The following is a 12,874-nucleotide window of genomic DNA, read 5'->3' on the forward strand; positions in this document are numbered from 1 at the left end:
CATGAGTGAAACTCCGTCTCAAAAAAAAAAAGAAAGAAAAATTCTTTTGAGAGAGAAGTTTCAATAAGCTTTGGTTTCTTCATTTGTATTTGTGTGTCATAATCCATGCCCTGCCTACTTTCCTGGGTGATCAGATGAATTAAATGTGATAATTGTGAAATAACTTGACTCTAATAAATCACTGTATAATCCTAATGCAGTGATAATAATCAACACAGTCCATATTTCTTTTGAATCTCCTATACAGTGCAATGACAGAAAAGTCAAATTCCAATCAAGTCTTTAAACATAGACAATTGCTCCGAATACATACTATGGAATTCTTATAGGTACAAGATAGCTTTGGAAATGTCTGATAACTGCAATATTAATCATTTTGGAGTGAATGACTTGTGAACAATACTTCATCTAGTATATTTTTCTATACTCAATCCTATTTTGCACATGTATTCTAATATATTTTATTTCACACGTGTGTGTATTTAACTTATAAACTCTTTCCTGATACAGTGCTTATTTTGTGATCACTCATAGCACCTGGCAGAGTATTCAGAAAATAGTCATTTGATTGAATGCATTTTTAGGATAAATGTTTAGACTTTTTTTTTTCATAAAAGGGTACCTACTGATTTCCAGTATTTCTTCAATATATTTCTAGAATAATATAAAGGAGAGGTATAACGCTGGTTTCAGTGTTTTTTCATTTATTATATAAAAGAAAAAAAGTAATGCAGTTGTTTTGTACACATTTGAATTCCATAAAACAAATCCATAGAAATGAGGATACTCTATGCATGCACTCTGCATTTTCTTTGTTAAATGTTTTTATTCACAAAAATAACACCACATTTTTTTCTTTAAAGCCACTAAAGCAGAGGGAGAACAAAACATGCAGCACTGTACACATTTGCATAGTATATTTTACCCAGCATGCCTTGTAGAATGCTACACATACCTAGATAGGAAAAATAAAAGGGGACACATTATTAAAGTAATTAAAATTTAAAGAAAGAAAGGAAAAAAATTATTTGACAAAGGTATTTTTTTATCCCACTTTGTCAATGGAGATATAGCAATAGCCTGGGATTTCAACAGCCCTCAGAATAGTAGGAAAAATCTTTTTACATCATTTTGCCATATTTCTGTTTTAGTATGTTTTATGTTAATACATTTATTTTTTATTCCCTCCCACCATCCCTACAAAAACACAGCTAATGGTTTTAAATTATGTTTCAAAGTAGTATTCAGTACAAAACAAACTAAAGAATCCCTAAGTAATATAATTCTTTGTGGTTGGGACATCTTTATTGATCTTTCTGACTTGAGGCTGTGAAAAATACGAAAATTTCAAACATGTCCAAAATTCAGAGGAGCCCTATGAGCTCACTTGCTGTGACTTTCTGCTGCTGTTATTGAAAGAGAAGAAATAAGAAGAGAAAATATAGTATGAGTGTTATCACAAAATAAAATTTAATAAACTTTATGGAAGGGAATAAAACAAAAGGAATTACATCCACAGATTGCAAGGCTATGAAATAAATTGCTGGAACAGTATCAAGCAGCAAGTTAAAAAGATGGTAGATGAAGTAAATCTGATAGAACTAAATCGACATACTTTTAAAAAATATGACTGCCAAATTTAACAGTGGATTTTGTTATAAGTTTGTGCTACAACAAATGTGCTTCTTTCTCCTCAATCTATTTTTATATTATTGGCAAAATATATATTTTATAATTTTGTACTGTACAATATGTTTTTGCTACATTATTTTTCTACTGCTAATGCAGGTTATAAATAACAACATAGATTTATTTTGGCAATAAAATGCTTTCATTTTAATAACGTCCCAGAAAATATTGTAAGGCATATGAAAAATAGTATGCAACAATATAGCATTAATGATCCCGCATCTTTAATACATCCCTTATGCATACAGAATTCACACCGATTTCAGTTAAAAGTGTGTGAAAGTGGCATGCAAGTAGGGCAAGAGTGGCCCCTACATAAATATAGACATAGCCATTTGTTGAGAAATTTAAGTGTTCAAAACATAACCAAGAACACTTACAAAGTATTGAAAAGCTAGAGGCCAGCCACTACTGGTTCTTAGTTCCTCTTTTAATTCCTTATAATTTTCAAATGAGGAAGTATCAGTGTATTCTCCCAAACCACTCTAAATTAATTAGTAACAATTTCTACCATCCTTCTGCAAACATTTTACATACATCATGAGAAACAAAAGAAAGTTTCATACATAACTAAGACTCCCCCAAACCAATTGCTACTCACTCTTAATTATACTTTGTTTATGGCAAGTAGAAGTTACAGCCCTTAGGATTATCTGATGAGAAACTTTCTAGTCTTCTCATAATGTCCCTCAATTACATGAAGCATTTAGAATTAATCATCTATAAGTAAAAAGAGATAGTTGCTATCAGAGGATGTATTTTATTTAAGAAAGTCCATTTCAATAAAAGAAGAAATCTTTAAAAGTAATTTTTGAATGCTGTAGTTCTGGGTGCCCATATAAGCCAATTTTACTATTTTGACTAACTTGACTGCTTGAGTCAAAAAGAAGGTTATCCTTATTGTCTGTCTAACAGCTAACTGGATTGACTTGACTGGTTTGATCATGATTACCATTTTAAAGAAGAGTACTGTTCTGCCCCATAGACACAGCTTGAGGAAGTAAACTTAGTAAGAGTTATTTTAAATATTGACAGGATTTAGAGGTATGAGAAACTAATAAAACAGATTTTATTACATAATTTCCTATAAAGTTTTCATTCATATAGTCATTCAAGGATGAGTTTTATATAATTAAAAAAAAAACACAACATGCAACATTGTCATAAAAGACAAAGGCAGAAATATAAAAGGAATAAGGGGTACACAGCATTTATTTGAAACATTGATATGAAGTTTATTCCAATTACATGGGAGTCCAAGATAATGCATATCCTTACCCAGTAAATAGCTAAGTCATGCTCTGGGTCTCTGCAGAAGTCAAGGACCAACAAAACGTGAATTTGCAAACCAGCTGCTCTTAAAATCTCTGGACTTCTACTCTCTTTTAGACTTAGAACTAGATATTATAACAAGTTGCACACAAAGGCAATTCCCTTGCAGTTTGTTTTGTTCCCTATGATGACTTACATGTTAAATTAACCTTGCCTCATGATAAACTGTGGATCAATTCAAAGAAAACTTCACTGACGTGAAAGAAATGAAAGGGTGTCAAAGAGCATTTTGGAAACAGTTTAAAATCTAAAGGGAAGGCATATTTTAACACTCTATGCGTTTAGTTTTGCAGCAAGGTTAGCCAGAATAGTGATAATTTTGATCACTACTTATTGACCAGTGTTTTTCCCTTTAAAGACAGATTGTCTTCTCTAGAGAAGAGGTAGTAAATATATCAGTACATAGGGTAATTTCTATAATGGTATTACATTTTTTAAGCAAATACCAAAATAAAACTGTGTAACTAAGAAAATATATACTAACATGCAAATTAAGGTTGCCAAGAAACATTCTTAATGGACATCCTGGGTCTTAACAACATTTTGTGATATGTTCATTTAAAGAGTTTAAATTTGCAAACCATCTTTTAGAATAATTTCCTTTTCTTACTTCCTTTCACTGCCTCCACTTCCTATTATGAATTTTAAGGCCCCCACACAAAAGACAAGTTCAAGTATGCAGGTATGAAAAGAGGTTAACATTCCAAAAATACATTTTGCAACAACAACAACAATTAAATAGCAGATTATTTAAAGGGAACAAATAATTGTCTCAGAATTTGTTTCACATTAATAAAATTTGTTTCATTAAAGACTAACTGCAATGACTTATATAGTCACAAAATTAAGACTCTTAGTAGGAAAGATCATCAGTCTAAATTGTGAACAATTTCAACCTTCTCTCCAATAGAACTGTATAAAGATAAGAGAGAATCATCACTTATAAACATTTCTAAGTGTTGCTTTAAATGGTAAACAAGATAATGTTGTTGGTTATAATATCAGAGTCACATTATACCCTTGAGCATTAACATCAGGATTGACAAATTGCATTCCTTTTTTTTCCAGAACTACATTTCCACATTGTTACATGAGTCCATATTATTATATGTCTGTGACTGAAATTACAGAATTCTAGTATGTGGCTTGTACTGTAAGTTAAAACAGCCTCCAAACAGTAAAAGACTTGTTTCTCCTGCCTATAATCATTTGCTATCTTTAAATGAAATTAATTAAAAACAGAGTATTTATGGAATATGTATTTTTCAAAGGTGCTTGGTGTGCTTGGCAAAAATAAAACTTTTCACTTAGTATATATCTAGATTTTAAGTATCATTTACACAATAAACTCTTAAGTCTTTAAAAAAAAAAATAAGATGTATATCCCCTTATCTGAGGAAGATAAACTTATTACAGAAGGGGAAAGAATATGCCAAATTAAAGTAAACATTTAAATATATCCATCAATAAAATATACATTATACCCTTTCCAAGATTGTCAGCTTTTGAGTAAGAATGCAAAGCAAAACAGGTATGGACGTCTGACGGTAAATGATAGATTGGTTTTGTGCACAGATATTGAATGAGCCTCTCTTTATCGGCATGACATGGAAGACTAAAAACAAGGCTTTGAGAGGCCTTTAAAAACAAGTGACTTTTAAAAAGTTGAAAGAAGATGGTAATCTTGATGACTAGGAAATATATGTAAATGCTGTTACAGCTACCTGCCATAAAATGTAAATATCTTAAAGTAGTTAAATGACCAAATTGCTAATGCTACTACAGAAAAAGCTGAACAGCTGTCTAGTCTAAATTTATACACCTTGGTGCACTCTTTGCAATTAAATACTTTAATGCGCACAAACAAGAAACCAGTAAAGCATATAGAAAAATGTTTTGGCTAATGTTTTCTTTCTCATGCAAGTATGTGCTGTACATGTAATAAATATATTTTTGTTTGCTGGAAGATGCTCTTCTGTGTTCTAACAAAGTATTCGGTAATGGCAGGTTATATGTTTATTAAAGTGCCTAATGGATATAACTCTTTTAAAATGTCTTAACTGAAAGTTTTATAAGCTTCACTAGATGACAGAAGAATCTCACAAGCCAGTATCACATGTTAACTTTTAAAATTTACTAAGCCCATATTTTTTAATTGTATCAAATATTGAAATGACTTACAGATTTATAGGTATCCTCATTATCAGCTAAACAGGTTTGTAATGGGGTACATATAGTGAACATAAAGGCAGGGGGGATGTGGTGAGGTTGTAATGGGGTTCAAGATATATATATAATTCATCAGTAATATGGAACTTCTTTCCATGGTCAAGAAGATTACTGAACTGGTGCATGCTTTGAGTACCTAAATATTGAAAGGCTTGGGGAGAAAAGAAGATACTATAAAATTAATTATCATCATTTTCAAAAATAGGCTTCATGACCTGTACTAGCAGAAAAGGACTTTGATGGCTGGACTTATTGGAGTTTTAGAAAATGCATGCACTGTGGACATTCAGAAACAAGAGCAATTTTTTAAAAGATATTTATGTAAAAAGGGTCAATTTCAATAATTTCTTGGATCATAGTGAATCTAAGGCTTCCTTGATAATATAAAACATAGGTCACCAATTCCATAATTATAGCCACTGGAAAAACGGTGAAGACTTACTAAGATGAAGAGGAGTGTTCATTAGAAATAAGGCAGCTCAATCTCCAAATTCTTTATAATTTTCTGCATTAAAATGCTATAATTTTAGTCAACAAATATTTCTGAATCTATGAGTTTATTTTTTGGTGCAAGCTTTCAAAATCATTTGTTTCAACTTTTTTCAATTAGTCATTTTGTAAAAACACCTCCTGAATATCAAAGTTGAGTGTGTCCACATAAAACAAAAATCCTTAGCATGATTTAAAGAATTTGCTGAAGGGCCAGAACATTCAGATATCCAAAGACAGAGACTGAAAGAAGCAATGGAAAGATACTCAATCTTGTTGGCGGGAAATACTGACCCTGCGTTTGTATTAAGAGAAATAGATGAATTCCCGTCTAGAAGTGCTTAGCATTACACTCAGGAGGATTGGTACCACATCCTTACTATCTGACTTTAGATTCCTGGATGTACGTAGTTGTGCTCAGATTGATTAAAGGGAGAACAACACCCCATTTTATATTTCATATAACCAGCTATGCTTGGGCTTCTCTTTACTATTCTCTCTCACTGCTGAAAACATTTTGAGGGTTTTTGCTTGTTTGTATTTGTTTTTGCCAACCTCAAATGAGCTAACAGTACTGACTAAACAAAAAGCAAAACACTTTGAATACAACAGCTGTGCCAGGAAAGAAGTAAAAATATTAAAATCTGAGGAGACTATATAATTTCTGCATTAAGATTTCTGAGATTTTTTTTTTTTTTGGCACTATCAATACATTTGGTAAGTTTGAAAAGTCATTCTGGCAACATTAACATATATTAAAATGTTTATACACTCCAACTTTAAGTGTAAATTTAGCTTCCAGCAAATAAATACCAAAGCTGGATTTGGCTTCTATTGGTATTTCTATTTTCTTATTAGTTTTTTTTTTTTTTTCCCAGATTTTTCAATTGATTACAACATGCTCAAGTAGACTTTCTAGTCAATTCACCCAAATTCCAACAGGAATTGGTTTATAAATTGGTTCCAACTGGAACTGGTCATTTGGAATTTCCAGCATGGGAAATTATTTTATATGTGCCTTGTAAGTACCCTAAATTACAAATTGATGTGTCTAAATCTATGAAGAAAACAAAATGTACTGTTATCATGTAAATGTTGCACTTAAAAATATCTATATGATCGGGCATCTAATATCCATCTAGACTCAAGGGCATAATGTAATTTTTTTTGCCCCTTACTTAGCATAAAATGACAGCAGCCCATTGGCACAGTAAATACTGTGCTCTGTTAGCCAAGTTAAGATGATTGGTTTATCCTAGCACTGCTATGGCAAATTGTCAACAGATGAATATTTTTTGTTTCATCAGACTCAAAGCCTATGTCGGGAGTCATGGCTATATCCCCCAGGTGATCCTCGGTTCCTATGGGGTTTGTAAGTGTCCTGGTATGAGTCAGGGTAATCTTCTTCCACAAGAGGGTAATGATCTCGGCTATGCTGAGAACTGGAAGACAAGCGGTTCCTACTCTTCCGAGCCCTTTCATTGTGATAATTTTCATCAGAGGTCATTAGACTTCGTCTTTCAATTGGAGAGTTCTCTGTGGAGTGGTTGCTGTGCCTCATTCGCTGACTCTAAAAATATCAGATAGTTCATTGATTAAATAATGTCAGCTTCATTCATCTAAACATGTAAATGTATGTAAAATCATAGGATCTGTACAATAAGATGCTAAATATCTGACTTAATCAGGCATTCTGATGCACCAATGGTCTGCTCAGAATATCTGGTCTTGTTTATTTGGGACACAACATGAAAAGCTGCCAGAGTGTTGATAGTTTATGAGTTTAATTCCACAGTGCTGAATGACTATGCTTCCTATTACAAATGTAGAATTGAAAGCTAACTGTTAAATGGAACTTAATATATTTAGGAAGGTCTAAATGGACTTATTCTATTGCATTTCTATTGCAAAAGTCTGTTTCTATTGCAAAAATGAAAATTATTTTACTATTGGGAAATAAAGTCCAGAATAGCATTTATTATTTCTCTCCTGAATTGATATAATATTTCTCTTTCTAAAGTAACACACCTCACCTTGATCCAACTGAATATTCCTTATACCTTTTAAAACATTTTAATAAAATTATTATTTGTGCTGTTCATAAAATAAAGTGTTTCTGCATCCTACATTAATGTAATAATCTTTCCAAGGGTGTATACAATAATTATGAAGCCAGCTAATTGATACATTTATAAATCTTGCTTCCTCAACTAAAATGTCCTGCAAAATAATCTTCCAATATAAAAACTAAATTCCTCTAATACCATTAATTGAAATTAGTATTTTAAGATACTTATTTGAAGGCTCAGAAAATATTATTTAACATTTTTCTTCACTATGAGAAAACATTTATCTACTTGTGTCTACCGGTTTAGGTAGGTCACATCAGTTAAGGTACAGGATCCTGGTGAAACCATGGGCCGACACATCTCATCTAAAGTACACTCAGATTCAGGCAGAAGGAAATTCATTTGACAGGTCACAGACTGTGCCTTTAACCTCAGTCAGGTGCCTCACAATGAAGTGTCAGTTGTTACTGGGAGAAGAAATAGGCCACAGAATTAAGGGCAATACATTAACTCATTAGTGAAACAGGGAGGGCCAATCTAGGTGGATGTCTTAGCAGTGATGAGTCAAGATTGTTGTATTCAATACGAAAGTGCAACACTGCATTTCCACCTACATTACAGAAGTGTATTGCTTCATGCATCTATTTCTCATTCCGTAATGTACAATTCAGAGCCAATCCAAACTAGTCAGCAGTAATGTACACTCAGATCAGCCCACAGGAAGTGAAACAAGGCATGAAATAGTCCCAATGTATGCACATGTGCTGTACATTACCATAGTACATTTTTCATGTTCATTTCTAGTTTCAAAAGCTACTCATTTGCATGGCAGTTTTTCTGCTTACAAAGATGCAATTTTGTAACAGAGTAATACAGCTATAATAGCATTTCAGAGAGTGCCATTTATCTCAGAGTTAACTCTGTATGATCGACAATTATGACTATCATTATAATCCATTACAACAAAACTCATCATCATATAAGAGGGCTCAGTTGACTACATGTTCCTCAGTTTGCTGCAGGTTTGGCCACATTCCAGTAGCTACTTGATGAATGGTAAATAATAATTGATGTAGAAAGGCAGGCTCATTTTGTACCATAAGGTCTCTGGCTCCCTATCTCTACCTCTGAGTACAGCACCAGAACAGCAGAAGAGAGAACCTCTTGATCCTGTGTTCATCCCCAGCTTCCCTAAAAGACACGTGCCACAGCCACTTACAAAGGTGGGTCCCTGCACAGCCCCAGGAAAACTCAGGGATCAGTTACTGTTTCTGAACAGAGCAGCTCTACTTATATCCACACTGTCTTGTGCAAGGTAGAGAGCAGGCCTAGCAACCTGGGTGGGGCGGGATTAGTTAAGGGCAGTCGAAAGGCCTATCTGCATCTATATATCTTATTTAGCTATTGTATAATCCTTGAGAAGTGGCATTAAGAAGTAATGAAGGGGCCAGGAGTGGTGGCTCATGATGGTAATTTCAACATTTTGGAAGGTCAAGGTGGGAAGACTGCTTGAAGCCAGGAGTTTGAGACCATCCTGGGCAACAAAGTGAGACACTGTCTCTACAGATTTTTTTTTTTTTAACTATCCACATGCGTCGTATGTGCCTGTAGTCCCAGCTATTTGGGAGGCTGAGGCAGCAGGACTGCATAAGCCCATGAGTCCAGGAACTTGAGGCTGCAGTGAGCTATGATCATATCACTGCATTCCAGCCTGGACAACAGAGTGAGACTATGTCTCTAAAAAATGTAATGGGCAGGTACATTGAGTAGGCATTCAGTTTCCCAGCAGAGTTTAGACATAGGAGGAATTAATTTACCTAAGTAAAATCCATTATAAATTCACAGAGAGCAAAGTTCTCAGGAAATTGTCAGTCTCTGGGTAGTTTTCTCTAGGATAGATCATAATTAGATAATATTTAAGATTTTTAAATATAATGTGCACATAGTGTTCCCTCTTCAGATTAAGGATGACTCCAGTCTCCATCCTAATCAAGTTCCCATAGAATCTTACATGTAAGATTGTAAAAAGCATGAGCGAAAAAGAGACAATACCTGTAACCCAGAAATTGCTGTGGGATATGGTGAGAGTGCCGTGGAGCCCAAATTCCTTCCCAGCAGTGGGGTCATGGGTGTGCTACTCGTTGTGTGGGTGGCACGCCAGTATGCCTCCAGGTACTCCCCTAGATGTTCACATGCATCCTCAAGCTGATTTTCATCCAGTATAACATCAAACATTTCCTGTAGATGACAAGAAAATCCACTTTACTTCCATTTTAGGTTTTTAGGCAATGAAACCTAAAATTCCACTTAACACAGATAATAGCATTTTTAATAGCTATTCGCTAATATCAAATTTGAGGTGCTATATGAGCTGTTTCTAAAGTTAGGGTCAAGTGAAGAGTTACACAGTATTCCATGAACAAATGTGGACATTAATATAAAAGTGAGAGTGTTCATTCAATATTTGGATCTTTCTTTTTTTTTTTTTTTGAGACGGAGTCTCATTCTGTTGCCCAGGCTGAAGTGCGGTGGCATGATCTTGGCTCACTGCAACCTCTGCCCACTGGGTTCAGGCGATTCTCCTGCCTCAGCCTCCCGAGTAGCTAGGATTACAGGTGCCTGCCACTGCACCCAGCTAATTTTTTTGTATTTTTTTAGTAGAGACAGGGTTTCACTATCTTGGCCAGGCTGGTCTTGAACTCCTGACCTCATGATCCACCCGCCTCAGCCTCCCAAAGTGCTGGGATTACAGGCATGAGCCACAGCGCCCGGCTGGATCTTTCATTATTTAGAAAGAAAAAGATAAAGTAAGTGTAAATGTGTTATAGGTAAAATATAATGAAAACCCGTGTGTATTCACATCTTTAGCCATATATTCCTATAGAGCTGCACTCTGCACGCTTCAGAATATGAGAGAAGCAAGTGTGTGGCACTGAGAAGGGAGTTCTAGACATGTTTTGGGCAATGACCACATCATTGGAATAAATATTTCTTCTCCTAAGGTAACTATGTTGAAGGGAATAACATTTACTTAGATAATTTTCAGAATGCTTGTGAAAATAACATTATATGTCTTAAGATAAAACACTAAGGAAAGAAAGTTTAGGATTAATAACAGAAAACCACATGGCAGTGGTTTGCTACCACAAGATCATTTTGTGAAATGGTTAAAAAAGAACAAGGGGTGTTTAATTGGGGAAAGCAGGGGGTCACAAAAGAAGTATCTGCTGTCCATGTTTCGGACAGTAAGGCCATTGTTCAACATCTGGTCTGGACTCAGGAAGTTGTTCTGCCCCAGAGGAGCAGGGTGGCCCCGCTGTCATTACAGTTTGGCTGGGAACACAGACAGGATATACCCCAGACATACACTCTTCAGAGGGAAATCAGAAAACTTTGGCACCACACAAAGAGAAAAGTCATTCCACAGGTAAGTGTTAGCACATCTCAACTTTCTTTTCTCTTCTCTTCTCTTCTTTTCTTTTCTTTCAGAAAAAGTGTTGCTCTGTGGCCCAGGGTGGAGTGCACTGGAGCAAACACAACTCACTGCAGCCTGGAACACCTGGGCTCTAGCGATCCTCCCACCTCAGCTTCCTGAGTAGCTGGGACCACAGACATGCACCACTGCACCTGGCTAATTTTTTAAACTTTTTGTAGAGATAAGATCTCACCATGTTGCCCAGGCTGGTCTCAAACTTCTGGGCTCCAGCGATCCTCCTGCCTCAGCCTCCCAAAGTGCTGGGATTACAGACATGAGTCACCATGCCCAGCTCACATCTCAACTTTCAATAGAAGGATTGAAATGCCTTTCCCACCACCTTCATCTGCTTTTATGAACTCATTTTACCAAAATAAGAACCTCCCAGGAATGAATCAAAGACAGGGTCACTGCCATGGGCACTGATAAAGCTGGCTGAATTTAGGTTAATGGCAACTGGATGATGTGAAGTTCATGGTGTCTCAGCTCAGTCATTCTCTTCTGTGCTTAGAACAAGGACTCCTGAAGCAGAAGTCACCATGGAAACAATCTCTCTCCCAACATTTACTATTTAAATGTTTCATCACATCAATTTTTATGGAAAATTTTGGCCTTAAATTGGAAAGCCATTTGGGGTTCTTGGAACAGGACTAGGAAAAGAATAAGATGACTTCAGTCCAAATGGACTCATGTTTGAGAAGACTCAGCCCGTTCACCTCAGGTGGAAAATTACCCCCAACCAAGAACAGTTATTAGCAAATTTCAGATTTTTTTTTGCATATTTTATTCATTCATAAAATATTAACTCAGTCCCTATTTTCTTCTAGGCACTGTGGGTATACAGTGGCAAGGAAAACAGGCAACATCTTATGCTCAAAAAGCATAAAGTGTGGAAGGAGAGATAAGTATTAAAATCCGTAATAATCTATGTCACACTGGGACTTTAATTCAGAAAAATAAAGAGACTGAGCCAGTTAACGTTTGGAGCTGCAGCATAAAGTTCTGGATTTAGAAGGAGGCTTGAAGAGATGTGTGAAAACTGAACTTACAAGGAAGGGGAAGTTATGAGTAAGCCAAAGAATGTTATCTGTAGAGGGACGAGAATAAAACAAAAAAAGAGAAGCAGAGGCACAATGGAAGAAAGAGACCATATAGCCATGAGGGCCAGGGAAAGCAGCTACTGCCTAGAGTTTCTGTCAACATACAGGCTTACAATAAATCCCGTTTTCCACTAAAGTAACCCAAGGGAATTCCTTGTCTCTTGCAATCAAAAGCCCCTCCCCCACTTGTGTAAACGTTCAGCAGTAACAAATATAGAATATCAGAACTGTCCATGATACTTTGACATAAATAGAAGCATCGAGGTGCTGACTTGAGTGAGACAAGGACAGCTATACCCCAAGGAACATCCACAGACTCAGATGGCACAGGAGGAAGAAAGAGGAAACGAGGCAGCACCAGAACAAAGGACCAGTCTCTCGGTCATTCCAGGCTAAAGTGTGCTGCAAGTTCTACACTTTATGTGATCTGGAGTTGGTTGTTTATATCATTTTATTTATGTGAAACATAAAATTTAATTACATAGGTCTCA

General features: G+C 35.4%; 1 protein-coding gene across 6 annotated transcripts in view; it reads right to left on the reverse strand.

Moving 5' to 3' along the window:
- Positions 1 to 685: 685 nt before the first annotated feature.
- CACNB4 (calcium voltage-gated channel auxiliary subunit beta 4) overlaps positions 686 to 12,874 on the reverse strand; it is a 272,030-nt gene continuing 259,841 nt past the window's right edge. For all 6 annotated transcript variants that reach the window (XM_007964966.3, XM_007964968.3, XM_038002130.2 and 3 more), the window contains 2 exons: positions 9,861 to 10,046; positions 686 to 7,309 (listed from right to left, as the gene is read on the reverse strand). In XM_007964966.3, the coding sequence (XP_007963157.1) occupies positions 7,049 to 7,309; positions 9,861 to 10,046 (447 nt within the window). In that variant the 3' untranslated portion in view covers positions 686 to 7,048. The remainder of the gene's footprint in view (positions 7,310 to 9,860; positions 10,047 to 12,874) is intronic.

This window comes from Chlorocebus sabaeus, chromosome 10 (genome assembly GCF_047675955.1).
Source record: "Chlorocebus sabaeus isolate Y175 chromosome 10, mChlSab1.0.hap1, whole genome shotgun sequence".
Lineage (NCBI taxonomy): Eukaryota > Metazoa > Chordata > Mammalia > Primates > Cercopithecidae > Chlorocebus > Chlorocebus sabaeus.